The sequence below is a fragment of the Budorcas taxicolor genome, chromosome 3 (genome assembly GCF_023091745.1).
Source record: "Budorcas taxicolor isolate Tak-1 chromosome 3, Takin1.1, whole genome shotgun sequence".
Classification (NCBI taxonomy): Eukaryota; Metazoa; Chordata; class Mammalia; order Artiodactyla; family Bovidae; genus Budorcas; species Budorcas taxicolor.
Window position 1 is genome coordinate 112,787,895 of NC_068912.1, and position 23,521 is coordinate 112,811,415.

The 23,521-nt window shown below is 46.1% G+C and overlaps 1 protein-coding gene across 1 annotated transcript in view; it reads right to left on the bottom strand.

Moving 5' to 3' along the window:
• The window catches only part of NGEF (neuronal guanine nucleotide exchange factor), a 45,387-nt gene that overhangs the window by 21,516 nt on the left and 350 nt on the right, over positions 1-23,521 (bottom strand). Inside the window, exons 2-3 of the mRNA XM_052637708.1 lie at positions 22,914-23,056; positions 17,260-17,558 (exon numbers count right to left, since the gene is read on the bottom strand). Coding sequence (XP_052493668.1) covers positions 17,260-17,558; positions 22,914-23,056 — 442 coding nt within the window. The remainder of the gene's footprint in view (positions 1-17,259; positions 17,559-22,913; positions 23,057-23,521) is intronic.

Below are 23,521 nucleotides of genomic sequence, written 5' to 3' on the forward strand. Positions count from 1 at the left end.
TAAGTGCGAGTTAACCTGCAGGCCCTGGGGGGCCTGGTGCACCCCCACCCAAACCAGCTGCCCAAACCCAAGCCTTGGCAAGCTCACACACATCACAAGCCAATTGTTAGCTTTTCCTCAAGATGGCTTGGGAAATAGGGTAGCTTACAAAAAAGTACCAAAACAGATACAGATCTGAAAAGACACGTGCTAGAGAAGATGCTCAGCCCCGCTCACAACAAGAGAAATGCAAAGTAAAACCACAACACGGCATCATTTATGTCCAGCTCACTGATCAAGATGAATTCATCGGATGTTGTACCTTCCTGGTAAGAGGGAGCCAGCATCTTCACACACACCCGAAGTGTGAAGACAGCCTGGTGATGAGGTCTCAAAATTTCAAAAGTATATAAACTTTCACCCAACAGTTCCACTTAGCAATTCCGACAGTACGCCATTGTATAGATCTGCCTTTTATTATTATAATAATGCTGTAAAGAACATCCTTGATACATAACATTTCTAGTTGCAAATGTCCATCAACAGGGGACTGGTTGAATCAATTATGGAATATCATAAGCAGTGGAGCTCCATACAGCTTAAAAAAAAAAAAGAAAGAAAAGAAAAAAAAAACAGGGACCTCTCTTTGGGCTGATCTGGAAATATTGTCAAAACATTTCGGCGCATTGGATAAGAATCTGCCTACCAAAGCAGGGGACATGGGTTTGATCCCTGGTCTGGGAAGATTCGACACGTCACAGAGTCACTAAGCCCATGTGCCACACGTGCTGAGCCGGTGTGCCCAGAGCTCGTGCTCTGCAACAGAGACGCCATCAGAGTGAGAAGCTCCAGCCTCGCAACTAGAGAGCAGACCCCGCCTGCTGCAACTGGAGAAAGCCCGTGAAGAGCAATGAAGACCCCAGGGCAACCAAATATAAATAAAATTAATAAATTAAAAAACCCATTTTGCTAAGTTAAAAAAATAGGCAAGACATAAACAATGTGCATAGAGCTTATCATTTGTGTAACACACACAGATATTGGCCTTGAGGGCCAGGGGTTAGAAGGGGAGGCTTTTTTCACCATAATTCTGTTTGCTCTGTTTGAAATTTATGTCAAGTGTGTAAGTTATTTATCCAACAGATTTATTTTAAAAATGCTAAATGGTAACATCACTTTGTGAAAATAGGTATGTGAGTGCTCAGTCACTTCAGTCATGTCCAGCTCTTTGCGACCCCATTGTAGCCCACTGGGCTCCTCTGTCCATGGACTCTCCAGGCAAGAATACTGGAGTGGGTTGCCATGCCCTCCTCCAGGGGATCTTCCCAACCCAGAAATTGAATCAGTGTTTATGTTTGCTGCATTGCCAGGCAGGTTCTTTACCACTAGCACCACCTATTTGGGAAAGCCCAAAATAGGTATAAATGCTCGCAATATCTGATGTTTTGGGTGATGGCTACTGTCCATCTTAAAGCATGGGACAATTTGGGACTAATTTGCTGAACTGTTTGGGGTTTATCCTACGGAGACAAATATATGATTCAATGAAGGTTGGTAAATAAAACAACCACGACTTAATTTCCTGATAGAAGTATATCACTGAAAAACACGAGCAGTTTCCTAGTCAAATGGACAGTCTTCTTTGGGGGAAAAAAAAGATGAAAGTATTATTTAAGTTCTAAGTTGTAAAGACAGGTTGAAAAGCAACAAAAACACAACTCTGATTTCAGAGGCTGATCAGACCCAGACTGAGAGTCCTACCCAACTGGCTAGCTCCCTGGGAAGCCCCCTCCCACCTTGTTCCCAGGGGAATGGAGCTGGGAAACTGGTTCAGACTGGTATAGGCGGTGTCACCACAGTGCCAGCCTGGGTGTGTGTGTGCATCCTCGTTTCCATGGAGATGCTTGAAATATCATGCCCTGCTCAATTTTTTGAGCTCTGCACAACCAGTCCCCCAAGATCACCAGGACTTCGTCTTTATCTGGTCTGGGGACACAACCCACACCAGTGGCAGGGGCAACTTCTCCAGGGGATGGGGCTAGAGCAGGACCCCAACTTCTCCTTCATTTCTCCTGACACTGGTGCCAGGTGTGGTGAAAGGCAAGCAACGCGGTGACCATCCCTGCCACTCCCATTTGAACACCCAACCCTTCCTCGGTGGCCTTCTCCTTAAGTTTGTGATTTGAATATTTGTCTAGTTATTTTCTCAAACCATCACGTTCTCAATCAGTAATTGAGAAACCATTCCAAACAGGAGGGTGGGAACCAAGAGCTTCAGAGTTACATTAAAACGCAAAAAGTAAACCCAGGAAATCCTACCCGACATCTAAGAGAACATGTCCCAGTGTCAGCCGCCTACTTTTTATACTTTAAAGAGGAGGAGGGGAAACATACAATTTTATTCTTAAATCCCGATTCTTTCAGTGACCAGTTGAGACTCAGACCTACCAAAAGGCCACCAGTTGGGGGTATTTTCCTTGTGTGAATGGGAGTTCTCCAGGACCTGCTGCTTTTGTAGCTAAAGAAAGAGATGCTTCAACAACAGACTGAGCTGCCAGAACAAGTTGCCTGACTTGCTTTGATAAATGGAAAGATGACCTGACGCAGACGTCTCTGATTTGGAACATGAAATCTGAAGATCTCAGTGTTGTGTCCATTGCCAGATGTTAAATAGAAACTCACATGAAGCTCTTTAACATAAATAAGAAAAGTCAGTCCATAAAGACTCAGAGCGAAATGCACTGAAGCTCGCGTGCCTCTGTTATTCACTACTGCCTGGGACCACGGTTACTCTTATGTCATCCTAACTTACTAAAATATTTTTGGTCCGAGCCATTGAAAATGACCAAAGTATCTTTATTTTCTGTGCCCACTCTACTACACATGTAATGTTCGATTCTGCCTTTAAAAAATAGTATGTCATGAATAGTCACCTATTCTCTGAAAACATGCTTTTTAATGCTTGTGTCTTTGCATAGCTGTACACTGTCTTTAAAATAAAAAGTGCCCTGTCGGTGGGCATTAGGATTCTTCCTCCATCCCTCCCTAATTTTTGCTTGAAGGGACGGCCTAATAAATATTTGTGTGCCTTTCTGATTATTTTTCAAGATAAATTTCTAGTAACAGAAACACTAGACGGTATACAAACACGTTCTTGTAAGGAGACTGGTACAAATATTGCTCTCTCTCTTCTCATCAGCTGCGCTCGAGAGCACTCATTTAAAAATCCACCCAACACGAGGTTTTAAATGTATTTATATTCAAAAGTCTCTGCTATTTTGAAATGCCCGGTGCCTCAGTGTTGCTTAATTGTACTTCTGTCATTACCAGTGAGTTGGTTTTTTTTTCCTGTTTTCATTTAATCACCAGCCACTTTTCTTAAGAGAATTGTTTAGCCTATTTTTCTTTAGGGTGCTCATTGCTTTCTTATCAACAGGGCTTTCTAACTGATGGAAAACCCGAGTTTTGTTAATGTACACAGAAATAACTAATTTTCAGTTCTTTGTGTTTTCTGGACACATCTCACGACATTTGGGACCTCAGTACCCCGACCAGGGATCAAACCAATGCCATCTGCACTGAGAGGCAGGGTCTTAACCCCTGGACCACAGGGAAGTCCCCCAAACAAATAACCTTTGCATGCTTATTTTATAACCCACCACCTCCCTGAACTGCCTTGTTAGACCCAGTATTTTTGACTCCCTCAGGATCTAACGTAGGCAGCCATCCCTGACAGATAACGAACGGCGAGTCTGACTTTCCTTCTCTACGGGCTTATGTCTCGTTTCTCTCCTCATTGTGTTGCACTGGCCACAGCTTCCAGAACAACCGCAGGGGTATCAAGCATCGTCGTCTTGCCTTTATTGCCACCAGCAATTCTTCATTATGTAGGATGCTTTTATAGATCTGAGATGCTCTTTACAAATTTCAGCAAGTATGCTTCTGAGTTTTGTTTAGATGGAAATTGATGTACTATTTCCCTTTTGAACCTTTTTGGAGCTTGAGGTATTTTTCTCCTCCGGCCTATTAGTATGATAAATTTTGGTTTCAAACATTATACCGTATTTGCAGTAATTTCTGTGCCCCATGTTATTCTTCTAAAGTATCTCCAGATTTGATTTTCTTATGCTGTATGTAAATGTCTGCCTTAATTCAGAGCCAGACAGATCACTGTTTTATTATATTTGTGGGAAGGGGCAGAAAATACTTAACCTAAATGAGGACATCTCTTTTTACAATGTGTCAGGTTTTAAATGAACATACAATAAAATTGACTTTTTGGTATATACAGTTCTATGAATTTCGACCCTTGTATAGATTCTTGTCACCAGCACTACAACCAGGACACACAAGAGCTCCATCACTTCAAACACTCCTGTGCTCCCCACTTGAGTCACAGCCTCCCCCTACCCCTCACCCCTGGCAACCACTCACGTGTTCTCTATCCCTATAGCCTTGTCATGTTCAGAATGTCATATAAGTGGAATCACATACTATGGAAACTTTCTGACTTCTTTCATTCAACAAAATGCCTCTGAGATTCATCTGAGTTGTGTCAACAGCTCATTTCTTTTTATTACTGAGTAGTGGTAAAGAACCTGCCTGCCAGATGTAAGCAATGTGAGTTCGATCCCTGGGTCGGGAAGATCCCCTGGAGAAGGAAATGGCAACCCACTCCAGTATTCTTGCCTGGAGAATTCCATGGACAGAGGAGCTTGGTGGGCTACAGTCCATGGAGTCACAAAGAGTCGGACATGATTTAACGGCTAAACAACAACAACAATTTGTGTGAATGTTCCTGTGTCTATTTATCCATCTGTTAGAGGACATTTGAGTTGTTACCAGCTTTTGACAATTATGAACAGACTTAGTATCAACATTTGTGTACAGATTTCTGTATGAACGTAGATTTTTGTTTCTCTAGGGTAGTGGCTCTCAGCTACAAACTATTTTTGCTCCCTGGATGATACTCAGCAAGGTGGAGAGACATTTTGGGTTGTTATATGTCAGGACAGGGGTGCTACAGGCATCCTGCTGCCAGGGATGGTGCTAAACCTGCGAAGAACAGGAAGGAGAGCAAGCCCTGAAGAAGGAGGAAGCAGCCTCGAATTCAATAGCGTTGCTATGGAGACACTGCGCTAGGTAAACACCCAGGATTCGCCGGCTTGGAGGGAAGTGCATGTTTCACTTTATAAGAAGCTGTGCAGGATTCTCCAGAGCAGATGTGCCATTTTGAAATCAGAAGTGTATGAGAGTTCCAGTTGCTCCACACCAGCACCGAGCATTGTGTTTTAAGTGTTTTTAGTCCGTGTTTACTATTTTTAAAAATATTTATTGATTTATTTGCCTGTGTTGAGTCTTAGCTGTGGCAGGCGGGCTTCTCTAGTTGTGACTCTCAGGCTTAGCAGCCCTGCAGCACGTGGGATCTTAGTTCCCGGACCAGGGACTGAACCTGCGTCGCCCGCATTGCAAGGTGGACTGTTAACCGCTGGACCACCAGGGAAGTCCTAGCGTCCATTATTAGTTCTAAGAGGGGTTTCTTTTCTTTTCTTTTTTTTTGTAGATTCTTTGAGATTTTCTGCGACCACATCATACCATCTGTGAAGAAGGGAAGTTCGTTCTTTTCTAACTTCCCTGGAGACTTCCTCTTTAACTCAGGGATTACATAGAAAGGTGCTGCTTGATTTCCAAGTGCTAGGAGGTTTTCCTGCTCTCTTTATGTCGTTGATTTCTGTTTAATTTTATTATGGCGAGGTCACACTCTGTGTGATTTAAATTCTTTTAATTTGTTAAAATGCGGTGTGGTCTATCTTGGTGAATATTTCACATACAGGTGAAAAACAAAGTGTGTTCTGCTACTGTTGAGTAGAGTGCCTTAGAAATGTTAATTCATTCCAGTTGGTTTGAGGGCATTCAATCCTTCTTATATCCTTACTGATTTGTGTTCCCTAGTTCTCCTAATTACTGACAGGAGTGCTGACATCTTTATAATTGTGGATTTTATTTTTAATGTCAATATGGGTGGCGCTAGTGGCAAAGAACCCGCCTGCCAGTGCAGGAGTCATAAGCGACATGGGTTTGATCCCTGGGTTGGGAAGATCCCCCAGAGAAGGACATGGCAACCCAACATTTCTGACTTGAGGTTTTTACATTGTTTAAACTTATTTTCTTGCTTTGCTGCATTGTAGTGAGAGAGTAGGACCTATACAATTTTAATAAATATTTACTGAGCTTTTTCTTAAGGCTTATTATTCAGCCACTTTTTGATGGTGTTTACAGACATTGAGAAATAAAATATTGCCTCTTATTTGAGCACTGTGTCCAATAGAAATATAATGTGGGTCTCATATACAATTTAAGGTTTTCTAGTAATCATATTTTTTAAAAGGTCAAAAGAAATTTTAATGTATTTTATTTAATCTAATATATTCAGGATATTAAGTCAACATGTAATACAAAAACGACTGATAAGATAGTTTGCTTCCTTTTTCTGTGTCTCAAGTCTGCAAGACTTGGTATTTGTTTTTACACTCAGCCTGTTTCAGTGAGGACTGGTCACATGTCAGGTTGTTGAAGAGCCACGTGTCACCAATGGGGGCTAACGAAGGGGGCAGTGCCGCTTTAGAGAGCACAGAGTTCAGTGAAAATATCTAAAGTCAGCCCCACTCCTGTCGTCAGGCCCCTTGTATCCCTGCTATGCCCCACTCTCCAGGAACAGTACGGTGGGCACGACAGCTGCCGTGCATGTCTCTGCCTGACTCTGCTCTACTTGGGCTTCCATTTTAAGACACTTTCTCACAGTTACCTATCCCTGTAAACTGTACCTCTTGGGAATGGCCTTCTTAATCATACAACACAACATCCAGAAGATTAGGTTTAAATGAGATTTTTAAGTAGAGAAAGATACGACTGAAGAAGGCTTGAGCACCGTCAGCCTGCTGCCAGCTCCTCATCTGTACTAACTCATTTGATCTTCACAACCCTGTGTATGAGCTCAGTTTTACAGGCGAGGAAGCAGAGGCACAGGGAAGTTCCGTAATTTTTCCAACTTCTGGGTTGGGACGATCCCCTGGAGAAGGGATAGGCTATCCACGCCAATATTCATGGGCTTCCCTGGTGGCTCAGATGGTAAAGAATCCGCCTGCAATGTAGGAGACCTGGGTTTGATCTCTGGGTTGGGAAGATCCGCTGGAAGAGGGCATGGCAACCCACCCACTCCAGTATTCTTGCCTGGAAAATCCCCATGGACAGAGGAGCCTGGCAGGCTACAGTCCATGGGGTTGCAAACAGTCAGACACGACTGAGCAACTAAGCACAGCAGAGCACCCTGCTAAGAAGTAGCAGAACCGGGATTCAAACCCAGGCAGCTGGGCCCCAGCGCTTGTGTGCATAAACTCTGCGCTCCATCACCCACCCCCATGTTTTTACTGTGGGAGAAAATGTTTCAAACATATAAGCAAATTATATCCAGAATATGTGAAAGCTGCTCTCCGTCAAGAAGACAAACAAAGATAACCCTATAGGAAAAAAAGGGCAAAGAATAAGAACAGGTAATTCACAAAGAAAGGGAAACAGCCAGTGAGCATAAGAAAAGATGCCTGGGGACTTCCCTGGTGGTCCAGGGGTTACGAATCTGCCTTGCAGTGTAGGGATGAGGGCTTCACCACTGGCTGGATCCCTGGTCCTGGTCGGGGAACTAAGATCCCACATGTCGTGAAGCAACTCAGCCCGTGCGCCATCACTCCTGAGCCTGTGTGACACAGCCAGGGAGTCCGTGCACTGCAATGAAAGCCCGTGCGCCACAGGGAGGACCTGACACAGCCAATTAAATAAATACTAAGAAGAGCAGCTCACTTTATGTCATCAAGGACAGGGGGGTTAAAAACAACACACGGTTTTTCATCCTACAGATTAGGGCAAAAATCAAGAAGCTTGCTAACAAGGCTAGAGCGTGAATATATGCTTTCTTTGCTGTAGTTGTGTGAAATTTGAACTGCCTTTTGAATGGCGATTTGGTGTGTCAACTACAAATTGCCACTCGCCAGAAGCATGTGCCAGGGACTGAATAACAAGGGCTTCCCAGGTGGTAAAGAACTTGCCTGCCAACACAGGAAATGTAACAGACATGAGTTCGATCCCTAGTGGGGAAGATCCCCTGGAGGAGGGCATGGCAACCCACTCCAGTATTCTCGCCTAGAGAATCCCGCGGACAGAGGAGCCTGGCGGGCTACAGTCCGTGGTTGCAGAATCGGACACGACTGAAGTGACTTAGCATGCACGCACGCACACAAGGGCTTTTGCCATCTGCCTCTGTGGAGACTGAGCCCTGCGCTGCCGCAGCTTGTTGACCTTCAACACCCCCGGAGGGAGTTCGGGGTGGAGAGTGAGGCACTCTGTGCTCCAGGGAATGTGGTGGAACGGGTCTTTAGATAGTCAGATATTTTCAGCAACTCATCTCATGACCCAATCCTTGCATCTCCTCCTATCTAGAAAAGCACTAAATCCCTTCATGATGATATCAGCTCCTCCTGACTAGCAGAAAGCCTTTGTAAAACGAATGCTTGATTGTACTGAACTCCCCCTTCACCAGAATCTTATATATTGGCCTCGCCCCACTGCCTCTTTGGAGCAGGCTCTCAGAGCTATCTGAGGGGCTGTCTCCAAGGCTGCAGTCCTCATTTTGCCCCAAATAAAACAACTTGCAACTCTCATGTTGTGCATCTTTTTAGTCGACTGGGAGTATCCAGAAACCCCATGGACAGAGGAACCTGGCAGGCTACAGTCCACGGGGTCTCAAAGAGTTAGACACAACTTAACAACTAAACCACCAAACCACCACCACCATCATCTAAAATGCACTTCACTTTCAACCCACAATTCCATTTCCGGGTATCTATCGTACAGCTGAGGCTTCCCAGGTGGTACTAGTGGTAGAGAATCTGCCTCTCAATGCAGGAGATTCAATAGACGTGAGTTCGATCCTTGGGTCAGGAAGATCCCCTGGAGGAGGAAATGGCAACCCACTCCAGTATTCTTGCCTGGAAAAATTCCACGGACAGAGGAGCCTGGCGGGTTATAGTCCAAGGGGTCGCAAAGAGTTGGACACGGCTGAGTGTCTGAGCACGGAGTGACTGATGGATCGGACAGCTGTGGTCTCCTGGGAGCACGAAGATGAAGGCCCACAGAAGTTCTCCTAACCAAGCCCTGAGTGACCCATGCTCCTGCAAGGATCCACTGTGGGCTGGTCACAGGCTGTCCCCCACTACCCCCTCCCCTGCCACCTGAAGCTTCTCTCCCCACCTGTGAGCCCCTGTGCTTGTCCTTAAACTTATTCAAGCCAATCGTTACTTGTTCTGCAATTATGTCCTTAAGTGAAAAAAAGTAAAGAATTTTCAGTGCAAAGGGAGTTGTTTTTATGAAAGTAACCTGGAAGCTCTCAGAGGTCAGTGAAAGTCAAGTTGCTAAAAAAAACCAAAACCAGAATCAAACTGCTCTTGAATACAACGAGTGTAAAATATGGGGACAGCATCATAAGGATCGATAAGGATTTTGCACTTAAGAGTCTTCACAACTGTCTAAAGTCCAAACTCACACAGCGTGTAATGACTATAATTTATCAGGAGAAAGTGAAAACGGTCCTCCAGCCAGGAGCCAAGAAAAGGCCTGCACACATGCACACTGTTTGCATTTTGCAATGAAAATGAAACAATGAAATGAACAATGAAAATGTATTAATGAGTATCTTATTTAATTAAATAAAGCAATAATCTTTAACTGTACAAAATGACGTCACTGTTCCCTTTGGTAACTTTTCTTGCTCCGAATTCTAATTTGTGTGATAATATCATGGGTTTAGTTTTCTCATCAGTCGGATGATTTCTGGCTTTCAATGGAGGATTTAAGCAATTTACATATATGGTTACAACAATGATGTTTGCTATGAACTCTGCCACCTTATTTTATACCATTTGTGTTTTTATGCTGACCTTTTACCGTTTGCTTTCCTTTTCTTACAAGATCCCTGCTTTCTCTGCTTTTGGCTTGTTGTTGTAAGAGATTTATACCATGTTTTAAGTTCTACTGGGGTTTATCTCTAAGCTTTCCAAAGTAATTTAAATTTATTTATCTAATTATCAAGGTAAAAAGAAGAAAAAAGAATTCTCTCAAAAACTAGACACTTTTCCTTATTTTGAGGACTAGGAAAAAGGCCCAGGGTGGTAATATTGTGTGAAAAAAAAAAGCCAAATGCAAAATCGCACTGTATAATTCCTTTTATATGAAAGTCAAACTTAGGGATGGTGCAAGGGGAACAAAAGCAAAAACGGACGCATGGGACCACATCAGACTAAAACCCTTTTGCCCAGTGAAGGAACCTATCAACAAATGAACAGGCCACCAACTGAATGGGAGAAGATATCTACACACGATATATCTGATAAGGGGTTAATATCCAAAGTATTCAAGGGACTCATACACTGACCATTAAAAAACAACTTGATTAAACAATGAGCAGAGGATCTGAAGAGATGTTTTTCCAGGGAAGACACATAGATGACCAAAGGCGTGAAAAGATGCCCCACGTCACCGATTGCTGCCGCTGCTGCCGCTAAGTCGCTTCAGTCGTGTCCGACTCTGTGCGACCCCATAGACGGCAGCCCACCAGGCTCCCCCGTCCCTGGGATTCTCCAGGCAAGAACACTGGAGTGGGTTGCCATTGCCTTAGGGAGACGCAAGTCAGAACCACAGGGGGCTGCCGCTTCACACCCGTTAAAATGGCTTTTATCAAAAAGACGACCAACAGCAAGTGTTGGTGAGGATGTGGAGAAAAGGGAACATTTGTGCATTGTTAGAGCGACTTCACTTTCCCTTTTCACTTTCATGCATTGGAGAAGGAAATGGCAACCCACTCCAGTGTTCTTGCCTGGAGAATCCCAGGGACGGGGGAGCCTGGTGGGCTGCCGTCTCTGGGGTCGCACAGAGTCGGACACAACTGAAGCGACTTAGCAGCAGCAGCAGCAGCAGTGGGACTGTAAATTGATTCAGCCACTATAGAAAACAGTATGGAGATTACTCAAAAATTAATAATAGACTACCATATGATCCAGCAATTCTACTCCTGGGTATTGATCTGAAGAGAACAAAACCACTAATTCTAAAGATATCTGCACCTCTATGCTCACTCTAGTATTTACAGCAGCCAAGATACAGAAGCAACTTCAGTGTTCATCAACAGATGAACAGATGAAGAAGATATGTTATACACACACACACACTATGGAATAACTGCCATAAAGAAGAATGAAATCTTGCCATTTGAGACAACATGGACAGAACTAGAGAGTATTATGGTCAGTGAAATAAGTCAGACAAAGACAAATACTGCAAGTGTCTCAGATTCACTTATGCGTGGAATCTAAAAAAACAAATAAACAAACACAACACGACCGAAACGTACCGAAAATAGACAGAGTGGGTAAGGGTAGGGGAAGGAAAGAAACAGGTAAGGGAGAGGAAAAGGTAGAGAGTGTGAAATGTACAGTGTGGGGAACATAGTGAATAGTGAAAGCAGGTGAAGTTGCTCAGCCGCGTCCGACTCTTTGCGACCCCAGGGACTGTACAGGCTCCTCCATCCATGGGATTTTCCAGGCAAGAATACTGGAGTGGGTTGTCATCTCCTTCTTCAGGGGATCTTCCCTACCCAGGGATGGAACCTGCGTCTCCTATATTGCAGGCAAACTCTACAATGTCTGAGCCCCCAGGGAATCAGAATATAGTGAATATCTATGCAATTCTTCTATATGGTGGCATGCTGTAACTAGACTAAGTCAAAATATTTTAGGTGACCATTTTGAAATGTATAGAAGAACCAAATCACTACGTTGTGTAATAGGAACTAATACACTGTTGTAGATTAATTACATATCAAAACCAAAACAACTTATAGAAAAAGAGATCAGACTATGATTAACAAGCCCAGGGTGGGGTGGGGTGAAGTACAGGGATGGGGAAAGGGAACTGACTGAGGCAATCAAAAGGTACACACTTCCAGTAATAAGATGTAATGTATAATATGATAAATATAATTAACACTACTGTTAATTACATGTTATATATGAAAGTTAAGAGAGTGAATCCTGAGTTCTCATAAGGAAATTTTTTTTATTTCTTTAATGTGGTATCTAATGAGATGACAGAGGATCACTAACCTGACTGTCTACTCTCTGACGATGAGAAGGGGCTTGTCCAAGTTTCCTGGTGGGAGGGACTCGCTGTGGGGAAACAATGGGTCGTGCTCTGGTGCAGGGCTACGCTCAGCAAATCTTTAATCAAATGTTCTGCTGATGGTGGGGTTTGTGCTCCCTCGCTGTCATTTGTTTGGCCTGAGGCAGCCCAGTCTTGGAGTCTACAGACGCTATGGTAGAAAAGGCTGAGCCAAAGCAGAAACAGCTCCCAGCTGTGGATGTGTCTGGTGGTGAAAGTCAAGTCTGATGTTGCAGAGAAGAATACTGCGTAGGAACCCGGAATGTTAGAGCCATAAGTCAAGGTAAGTTGGACGTGGTTAAGCAGGGGATGGCAAGAGTGAACATCGACATCTTAGGGATGCAGTGAGCTAAAATGGATGGGGATGGGCAAATTTAATTCAGATGACCGTTATATCTACTACTGTGGACAAGAATCCCTTAGAAGAAATGGAGTAGCCCTCATAGTCAACAAAAGAGCCCAAAATGCAGCACTTGGGTGCAATCTCAAAAACGACAGAGTGATCTCGTTTCCAAGGCAAACCATTCGATATCACAGTAATCCGAGTCTATGCCTCAAGGACTGATGCCAAAGAACCTGAAGTTGAACGGTTCTATGAAGACCTACAAGACCTTCTAGAATGAACACCAGAGAAAGATGTCCTTTTCATCATAGGGGACTGGAATGCAAAATTATGAATTCAAGAGATACCTGGAGTAAGAGGCAAGTTTGGCCTTGGAGTACAAAATAAAGCAGGGCAAAGGCTAATAGAGTTTTGCCAAGAGAACGCACTGGTCATAGCAAACACCCTCTTCCAACAACACAAGAGAAGACTCTACACATGGACATCACCAGATGGTCAACACCAAAATCAGACTGATTATCTTCTTTCCAGCCAGAGATTGAGAAGCTCTATACAGTCAGAAAAAAACAAGACCAGGAGCTGACTGTGGCCCAGATCATGAACTCCTTATTGCAAAATGCAGACTGAAATTGAAGAAAGTATGGAAAACCACTAGACCATTCCAGTATGACATAGATCAAATCCATTATGATTATACAGTGGAAGTGACAAATAGATTCAAGGGATTAGATCTGATAGACAGAGGGCCTGAAGAACTATGGACAGAGGTTTGTAACACTGTACAGGAGGCAGTGACTAAAACAATCCCAAAGGAAAAAAAATTCAAGAAGGCAAAGTGGTTGTCTGAGGAGGCCATACAAACAGCTTAGAAAAGAAGTGAAGTGAAAGGCAAAGGAGAAAGGGAAAGATATACCCAACTGAAAGCAGAGTTCCAGAGAATAGCAAGGAAAAATAAGAAAGCCTTCTTAATTGAACAATATAAAGAAATAAAGGAAAACAATAGAATGGGAAGGACTAGAGATCTCTTCAAGAAAATTGAAGCTACCAAGGGAACATTTCATGCAAAGATGGGCACAATACAGGGAAGAAATGGTATGGACTAACAGAAGCAGAAGAGATTAAGAAGAGGTGACAAGAATACACAGAAGAACTGTATAGAAAAGGTCTTAATGACTTGGCTAACCATGATGGTGTGGTCACTCACCTAGAGCCAGACATCCTGGAGTGTGAAGTTAAGTGGGCCTTAGGAAGCATTACTACAAACAAAGCTAGTGGAGGTGATGGAATTCCAGCTGAGGTATTTCAAATCCTAAAAGATGATGCTGTTAAAGTGCTGCGTTCAATATGCCAGCAAATTTGGAAAACTTACCAAAATTTGGCCACAGGACTGGAAGAGGTCAGTTTTCATTTCAGTCCCAAAGAAAGGCAATGCCAAAGAATGTTCAAACTGCTGTACAATTGCACTCATCTTACATGATAGCAAAGTGATGCTCAAAATCCTTCAAGCTAGGCTCCAACAGTACAAGAACTAAGAACTTCCAGATGTACTAGCTGAATTTAGAAAAGACAGAGGAATCAGAGGTCAAATTGCCTACATTTCCTGGATCATACAAAAATCAAGAGAATTCCAGAAAAACTTCTGCTTCACTGACTACCCTAAAGCCTTTGACTGTGTGGATCGCAACAAAATGAGGAAAATTCTTAAGGAGATGGGACTAACAGACCATCTTACCTGTCTCCTGAGAAACCTGTATGCAGGTCAAGAAGCAACAGTTAGAATCTGACATGGAACAACAGACTAGTTCACAATCGGGAAAGGAGTATGTCCAGGCTATATATCGTCACCCTGCTTATTTAGCTTATATGCAGAGCACATCATGTGAAATGCAGAGCTAAATGAATCACAAGCTAGAATCAAGATTGCCAGGAGAAATAACAACCTCAGATATACAGAAGACACCACCATTAAGGCATAAAGCAAAGAGGAACTAAAGGGCTTCTTGATGAAGGTGAAACAGGAGAGTGAAAAAGCTGGCTTAAAACTCAGCATTCAAAAAATGAAGATCATGGCATCCATTCCTATCACTTCATAGCAAATAGATGGGGAAAAAGTGGAAACAGTGGCAGATTTTATTTTCTTAGGCTCCAAAATCACTGTGGACAAACAGGCTTGCTCCTTGCAAGAAAAGGTATGACAAACCTAGACAGCATGTTAAAAAGCAGAGCTATCACTTTGCTATCCAAAGCCCATACAGAGTCAAAGCTGTGGTTTTCCAGCAGTCATGTACGGATGTGAGAGTTGGAACATAAAGAAGGCTGAGTGCTGAAGAAATGATGCTTTCGAACTGGGCTGGATAAGACTCTTGAGAGTCCCCTGGACAGCAGGCAAATCAAACCAGTCAGTCCTAAAGGGAATTTCCCAACCCTGAATATACACTGGAAAGACTGATGCTGAAGCTGAAGCTCCAATACTTTGGCCACCTGATGCGAAGAGCCGACTAATTGGAATAGACCCTGACGCTGGGAAAGGTTGAAAGCAAAAGGAGAAGGGGACGACAGAGGATGAGATGGTTAGTTAGCGTCACAGACTCAATGGACATGAATATGAGCAAACTATGGGAGATGGTGAAGGACAAGGAAGCCTGGCGTGCTGTAGTCCACAGGGTCACAAAGAGTCAGAAACAGCTTAGCGATGAACAGCAACTACTGTGGGTCATTATGTCATGATGCATGGAAGTCAAATCATACACCTTAAACTTATACAGTCAAGTGTGTCGATTATATCTCAGATAAAACTGGAAGGAAAAAAAGGTGAGTGATGGTGGCTCTGTCTGCAGGTGGTGGAGCCCCTGGGTCTCTCGGGTAGGAGGGATGGCCACCTGCAGGGGGGCTTCTCCCTGGGTTCTAGAACCTTCCACATGGTTGCTCTGGGTGGCAAAGCCTGCTGGGATTTCCTCAGTCCAGCTCCACCTGCCTCGTGGAGATCTCCTGACCATGCATCTTCGCTTCTGGTGGGGCACGTGGTTCTTTATGTCATCTCACCAGTATCCTGTGAGAAGCTGGGAGGAGCACTGTAGGATGACTACTGACATCAGTTTCATTAAAAAAAAAAAAAAAGAGAAACCAACAACTCCTGTGGCCTTGCTTACAAATGCTCATGAGTCACAAGTGGTGTCAGACGCTAAAACCATCTCTCCTGAGTCTGCTGGGCAGGACGCAGTGGACCCTGGGTGGCGCTTCAAAAATCTAGTGTCGTCAGGCTTCTCAAGGAGCAAAGGCATCATACCACCCGAGCCTGTGTTGATGAACCTGGTCGGGGGCTGGTCTCAGCCTTGGTCATTACGTGTGAACACAGTTTGCAGTTCTGCCTTTTAAATAAATGAGAAGAACGAACGTTTCTATAGAATCTCGCACAGGTGAGCCAAGAGCTAAAGAAAGTCAGGACTGCAACTAGGAACAAGCTCAAGGGCAGGCTTGAAGCAGCATGTGAGTGGGGAGACTGGGGAAACGGGGCATGAGAGGATAAGATGACGGAACTGGATTGAACAGGGACTTCCCTGGCAGTCCAGTGGTTAAGACTATGCCTTCTAATGCAAAGGGTGCGGGTTTGACCCCTGGTGGAGCAGCTAAGAACACACAGGCCTCATGGCCAAAACCCCAAAACATTAAATGGAAGCAGCATTGTAAGAAATTCACTAAAGACTTTAAAAACAGCCCACATTAAAAAAAATCTTAAAAGAACTGCTCCAACTCTCTGTATATAAAGATATATATATATATATGACTATATATATATATCCAACACCTACATTTCTTAGCTTCTCATTTCTACTACTGTTCGTGTTTTATGGATTATTTCTCCCTGTTAGCCACAAACTATTAAGTGACTCTGTGATCCTGCCTCAGCCTAACTCACAGGCAGAGTCTGCCTGGACCATCGGATGAAGGCGCAAGAAGAGACATAATCCTAAATTTCCACACCATTTCAGGAGGGGTGGATACGCTGAGGGCTTTCTTTCAGAGACCCACTCACTCAAGGTTCAAGCGAAAATTCGAAATAAAGACGCCCAAGTAAAAAGTAAAGCACAGATGAATAGAGGCAGTTTACGGTCACAATGAATTTAGCATCACCGACTGTATGGGTGCTCACACGTGCCGTGGAGATTCTCCACAATAACAAGCAAGGGTTTAGAGAATGCAATCTTCCTATCCACAGAAACGACAACGCGGAGAACACTCAACACCGGGGTTGAGCTATCCTAGGAGCTAACTAGGTGGTTTTTGCTGCCTGTGCTTCCCCAGTGGTGCCAGCGGTAAAGAACCCGCCTGCCAATGTAGGAGACTTAAGAGATGTGGTTCGATTCCTGGGAGAGGAAGATCCCCTGCAGGAGGAAACAGCAGCCCACTCCAGCGTTCTTGCCTGGAGAACCTCATGGACAGAGGAGCCCGGTGGGCTACCATCCATCGGGTTGCACAGAGCTGGACACGACTGAAGTGACGTGGCACGCACCCACGCACGGGAAATAATGTGAATTTTCCTGCATGTTGGGGATAGAGGTGCCCTGCCAGTAACTCCTCTGGCGAACCAGCCTCACCCCAGAGAGGAAGCCTCACCCACGCTGGTTAAAATACCCGTTTGTTCTGACCGGAAGCTCTCACCCCGGGCAGCCTGTTACCTCTTGCAGCCTGATCTCCTCCGGCTGGAGGATGTCCAGCACCCCGCTGCTCTGAATCTCCGGGAGATCCTGCCAGAGGTTGAATCTCGAGTGGGGGTTGCTGAGCAGGCAGATGTGGGGCAGGGCCTTCTTCTCGGGTGGGCTTGCTGGCTCCTCCTCCTCCTCCCCTTCATCTTCCTCTGGAGCCTCCTCGCTGGATGGGCACCCGTCAGCACCGCCTTGTATTTCCGCATCCTGTTGCCTCCTGGTCTCAATCTCTTGGAGAGTTGATTTATCTCGGTATTCCTGATACAGGAGCCCTGAAATCAAATCAAACCGTTTTGAAGACACGATAGAGATTTCAGATACGGAGCTTTCCGAATCATTAAGTCACAGCTTTCAACTCCTGAAAGTGAAAAAGTCAAAGTGTCAATCGCTCAGTCCTGTCTGACTCTTTGTGACCCTATGGACTGTAGCCCGCCAGGCTCCTCTGTCCATGGGATTCTCCAGGCAAGAATACTGGAGGGGTTTGCCAGTCCCTTTTCCAGGGGATCTTCCTGACGCAAGGATCGAATTCAGGTCTCCTGCGTGGCAGGCAGATACTTTACCATCTGAGCCACCAGGGATTAAGGGCAAATGCTTTGCCTATGAAAACACAAAGAAAGCCAGGCCCCCACAGGTCTCAGGGAAGGGCCACTGAACAAACTGCCTCTGTCTTCATTTCTTGGGAAGGATCTGCACGTATAAGTTTATTTTTTCTTTCTGTATAAAGAAATCCCTGAATAGAATCAAAATCCAGTTGCACAAATAAATGCTTTTCACATACATAACCAGCAAGCAGCAAGGATCTAGAACTTGTCATGTTAATAACCAATGTGTGCAGAGTCGATGGAAACGGCCCGATTATGTTTCAGCATCCCAGCAGGATGCTTCTCACAGCCTTAAATGCTTCAGTATTAAAACTCAGGTCTATTCATCGGTGAAATGGGAGTCGTTGTAAATTCTCATTTTGAAGGAAAAAAAAACAATATTTCATCAACCTTATGATTCAAAAGGGAAACATTTCTTTTTTTTTTTCTTTTGTACTTTTAGATTTACTTTCCTGATCTGAAATAAGTGCCTTCTGAGTCTCCAAGGAAATTTTGGGGTACAGAGGAGTCAGTAAAAATGCAGCATTTCCACGGGGCAAAATTCCTTTTTGGATGTCCTGGCCACAGGGTGGGGGATGGTCTCCCCACAGAGGAGCAGCAGAAAGGTTCAGGGGCAAGAAGGCTCCCGGCCCAGGGAGAGGGGAGGTGGGGCTGCCCTGTTGGTGATGAGGCTGGGCAGAGAAGAGGGTCACCCCAAGGGTCTTATCTATCCTTCTGGCAAAAGGCAAGCCTCAGGGGAAGCCCCTTGGGCAAGCAGCTCTGGTCTACATCGTAGGAGGCCCACAGACGGGAAGAAAGAGGCCATGCCCATTCTCCAGGGGAGCGGTGATGCAGGCCCACACACCGTGGTGGGGGAAGGATGGGGCCGTGTGCCTGATTCAGGGATAGTTACAAGGCGTAAGACGGGGCCTGGTGCTGGGCGACGAGTGATATTCGGGTGATCAGTTGGCAGGGGAGGTCTGATGGCCCTATTCAGGAGATGGGGAACATGGGAGGAGGGTCTGACTGGGGATAGGGTGGTGGAGAGATGCAGGTCCACCTGATGGCTACGCAGGTAGAGAGAACTGGAGGGCAGCTGGACTGGTCTGGAGCCTGGGGGAACATTGGGGCCCTTGATATTTCTATCTATAAAAACAAAGATGGGGACCTCCCTGGTGGTCCAGTGGCTAAGACTCCACGCTCTCAATCAGGGGGCCTGGGTTCAATTCCTGGTCAGGGAACTAGATCCCACGTGCTGCAACAAATATCAAAGATCCTGTGTGCCACAGCTAAGACCTAGCACAAACTGCCCGCCCCCCCCCCAAAAAAGATGATTTTCCTGGGAAAGTTCGAACAGGGATAAGTGTACTACTTGTAAAGCACTTTCTCACGCAATGCAGTATAAATATTACCTACTCTTCCTTCTTTAATTGCTAAATACATCTAACCTGAAGAAAAAAGGAAGGGAAAAACAGACCCTCTTCTAAATCCTCAAAAATGGCTGGATAAATAATATTCATAGTTTATAAATAACAGGAACCCAATAAATTATGTGTGGGTTAAATTACTTGGCTTTTTATGCTCCATAATGCTAAATCATAACTCCTTTATGATTAGTATAGCTTTACTTTTAAAAAATGATGTGATTTTACTTTAGAATCTAGCAGATTACAACATGGAGTTAATTTGACAAAGGAATGAAAAAAAAAATCTAAATCTATGCTAAATGCAACCCAGACTGAACTGTAATGGCAGACGTTTAAAGTCACTACACAAACCGGTTCAGTGATGAGCATAAGATCTAACCATTGTTGGCAACACTGTATCAATTAATCTTCTGTGATTTCAATACTATTTTTATGGAGGTTTAAAAGAAAGGACTCTGATGCTGGGAGGGATTGGGGGCAAGAGGAGAAGGGGGCAATGGAGGATGAGATGGCTGGATGGCATCACCGACTCGATGGACTTGAGTGAACTCCAGGAGTTGGTGATGGACAGGGAGGCCTGGCATGCTGCAGTCCATGGGGTCGAAAAGAGTCAGACACGACTGAGCGACTGAACTGAACTGAAGTGAACTGAAAGAAACCAGGGGAACTTCCGTGGTGGTCCAGTGGTTAAGAATTTGCCTGCCAATACAGAGGACACGGGTTTGATCCCTGGACAAGCTGCTTTTATTTATTTATTGGTTTTTATATGTGGCTGCTTGAGGATGTGAGGCGTGGAGCTGTGGCAGCCATCCGGTGACATGAAGCCCAAAAGCTAAGACTGGAGGAGGGAAAGGGGCTAGGTGACTGTTTGACTTGAACCAACTCCAAAACTTTCTTCCTCATTCCTGGACCCATTAAAACAGAATACTTTCATTCTTTCATGTCATTTTTTTTTTAAGCTGGATATTCTATTACACCCAGCCAAAGACTCCCAATACAAGTAATTTTAGCATTTTCTTAAAACTTCATACTTCTTTTTGAAGCCTTCAGCATATGAATTTAAATACCAGTTTTCTTGGCGTTACTGCAATTACAAAGGATTATCTTGACACCCTGTGTAACCATTTTTTTGGGTAATGTGTTTATTAGCCTTAAAATTCAGATTACAATAGAAACAAAGTAGATGTAACTGAGGAACTAGATTAGCTGATCAAGTTTCGTATTTGAGACATACTGATGATGCATCATGTTTTTCAATTTTGTACATTCATTAAGCAAAATTAACTTTACCTGTAAAAGCCTGCACCTGGTGTTATATCCAAGCAGAATTAGAAGGCTCAGTTCTCATCTCTCCTAATTAAAATGATCTATATCAGGCTGGCCATGCTGCCCTGCAGAAGGAGGATAAGCAAGGCTCCTGGAGTCCTTCAAAATCTTACTTTTCGAAGAGAATCTTTTTTTTTCTTTGAATTCTTCAGATAGAAACTTCCAAAGGGCAGGGAATTTTAATTTTTAGTGAGGACTTCCTAGGCACCAAGCATTTGCTAGGTGCCAGAGACAACCACAGGACACATACGCACGTGTGCACATGCAAACACACACATGCACAATCACAGGGCCTTGAGGTCTATGATCTTCAGGGCCACCAGCAATGACAACGACAACTGTATACCATGCCACACACAGTCTTGACATCATTCTGTCCTGGCCTGAGTGGGAGCCGCCGCAGTCCAACACAGTGGTGCATAAATGCCCAGCGTCTTCCCACTTTCCTTCCCTCTTAACTCTGCGTCTTTAGGAACGTGTTGTCCTCTCCTGATACCTGGCAAAGAATCCCCTTCATTCACTGAGCTAAGTGGGAGCAGCTGGCCTCTTGTAGGAATCTGCTTGGCATAGGCCTCGAGTCGAGGATGAAGGATGTGAGAAGGAGGCAGCCTTGGCCCTGCGTGTTCAGCACATCTGTTGAGCACCTACCCGGGACCCAGCCCAGAAGCCAGAAACATATTCACCATGACACCAGGCCATGGTGGGAGAAACGCCTGGGGATGTCAGTCTCCACTGCTCACCACAGCAGGAAACAACAGGGCCAGGAGGAGCGCAGTACCCCGGTTCAGGGCTTCCAACTCCCAGCCTTGAGCTGACGCCGCTGGCTCTTCAGGAAGGAGGTCTCCGCATGCCCACGCTGCAGAAGGGAGCCTCTCTCCGTAATTCGAGGCACGGATCTCCCCACCCCCACCCCGATTTCCTTCCTAGTTCTGACGTTGATCCCAGCCAGAGGTATCCCTTTCTGGAGGGTGGAAGTCAAGGCTCCCAGCGTATGCTGAGGCCGCGGTGGCCCTCTTCGCTATAAAGGGCAACGTGACCGAGGTGGGACAAAAGGATTTTTGTGGGTGCCTGTCCTCAGAACAGCCCCTCTCCATTTGCCCCAGCAAACAAAGGGAAAAGCCGCCACCACCCAGCCCCACATGCAGGGGGCTGGGAACAAAATCCCTGGAGTCTGGCAAGGCTTAACTGTGTAGCGCTCCACCCTCAGCTTTGCAGGGGCTCAGTTCCTCCCAGGGTTCAGTCCAGAAAAACCCCAGCCAGGGGAGGAGGGAACTTGCCTGAAAAGTCTCCTAAACGCCGGTATCCCAGGGCAAAGGAAGCCCTCTTCTACCAGAGACACTTTGTGTCTGCCTGAGTGTTTGGCATGAGGGACAATGATGATCAATTTAGGGAAAGACATTTGCAAGTCAAAATTTTAATTCCAGTGATAAACTCTGCTCTGACAACACCAAAGAGCAGAAAGATCTCGAGGCCGCCCCATTCCCCACGTTACCTACTCACGGCCCTCTCTGGTGAGGACGATGAGAACTAGTTCGACGTCATCAATAGTTCTTGACTTTTAAATGCAAGTCCTCGGGTTCTTGGGATGCCTTCTCACTCCACCATCTGCTTTCACAGAGTCTCAGCTGCAGCTGTGTGGCAGCTGGACAGGCAGGCTGTGCCCCAGACTTCCAGCCACACTCTGGGTAGGCAGGTGGAACCAGGCTTCTCTCCCTAACCCGGGGAGTGAGGGTGGGGGCCTCCGAGGCCCCCACCTTCTCTCTACTGTATCTCTCCTCCCGGGAGCCAAGGTGGTCACTGCTTTTCCTCCCAGAATGGCTCCAGTCAGCCTGACTCTCTGCAGAGACCCGCGCCCCCTCCCCTCCCCGCCCCACCCCGCCCTGCCTCGCAGACTCCTCTGCCTTTCCAGGTCTACCCCAGGCCCCTGGGATGGCGGGGGTGGCTCACCGAGCCCTCCCTCCTGCATGGCCCAGAAGCACTTCACCCCTGGACTTCCTGGCAGAAGAGATAAGAGGACAGAGAGCCCTCCTTGCCCAGGAAAGAGCTGGGCAAGTACACCTGTCCAAGGGAGCAGGAAAGAAACACATTTGCTCAAGCCCAGTTATACAGCTTACTAGTAACATGCGGCAGTTTTGCATGGAACCATTAGCGCCAAACATGTTAATAACCTTCCTTGTCAGGTGCGTTCTGCCCAGGTGAAACGCAACGGCATTCCAGGAGCAGGGAACCCTGAGCCCACCAGGAGCCCTCCGATTCCCCCCAGGGACGCCGCGCCGCCGCCGGAGGCACCCACCTATTTGCTCGATGAGGTTTCTCCAGGAGTCGGCGGGAATAGGGTGGATCATCTGCAAGGCCTCGGTGAGCGTGGTGGGGCTGTCGGCGAGGGCCGGGAACTCCTCGGGCGTGGCCCCATTTCCCGGGGTGGAGGACGACTCGCTGTAGGAGGGGCAGGGCGTGTTATTTTTAAGCAGCGACCCACCTCGGCCAGCCCGCGAGAGGCGTCCGCACGGGCGGCCCTGGCCAGCTGGACTCTGCCCGGGATGTCCAGGCCGAGCGGCCGCAGCCGCCGCCGCCCCTCCCGGCCGAGCGCGCTCCACAGGCCCTTTCTGTCACCACACCAGGGCGCGACCGGGTGATTCATTCCCACCCCAGCCCGCCCAGACCTTCATGTTTTCGGAGCTCGCGGGCAGGCGTCGGAAACTTGGCGCGCCCTGCCCGCCCCGCGGCGCCGAGCGGCCGCCCCGACGGGTCCCGCGGCCAGGAGCCCTGCGCGCACTGCGCACCCCGCGCCGCGCGCGGTCACACGGCCCCCTGTGCCCTCCGGGGAGCGCCCGCCCCAGGGCCACGCGGCGCGCAGACTGGGAGCCCAACGGGACGCGTGCGCCCGGGGCGCCCGGGAGA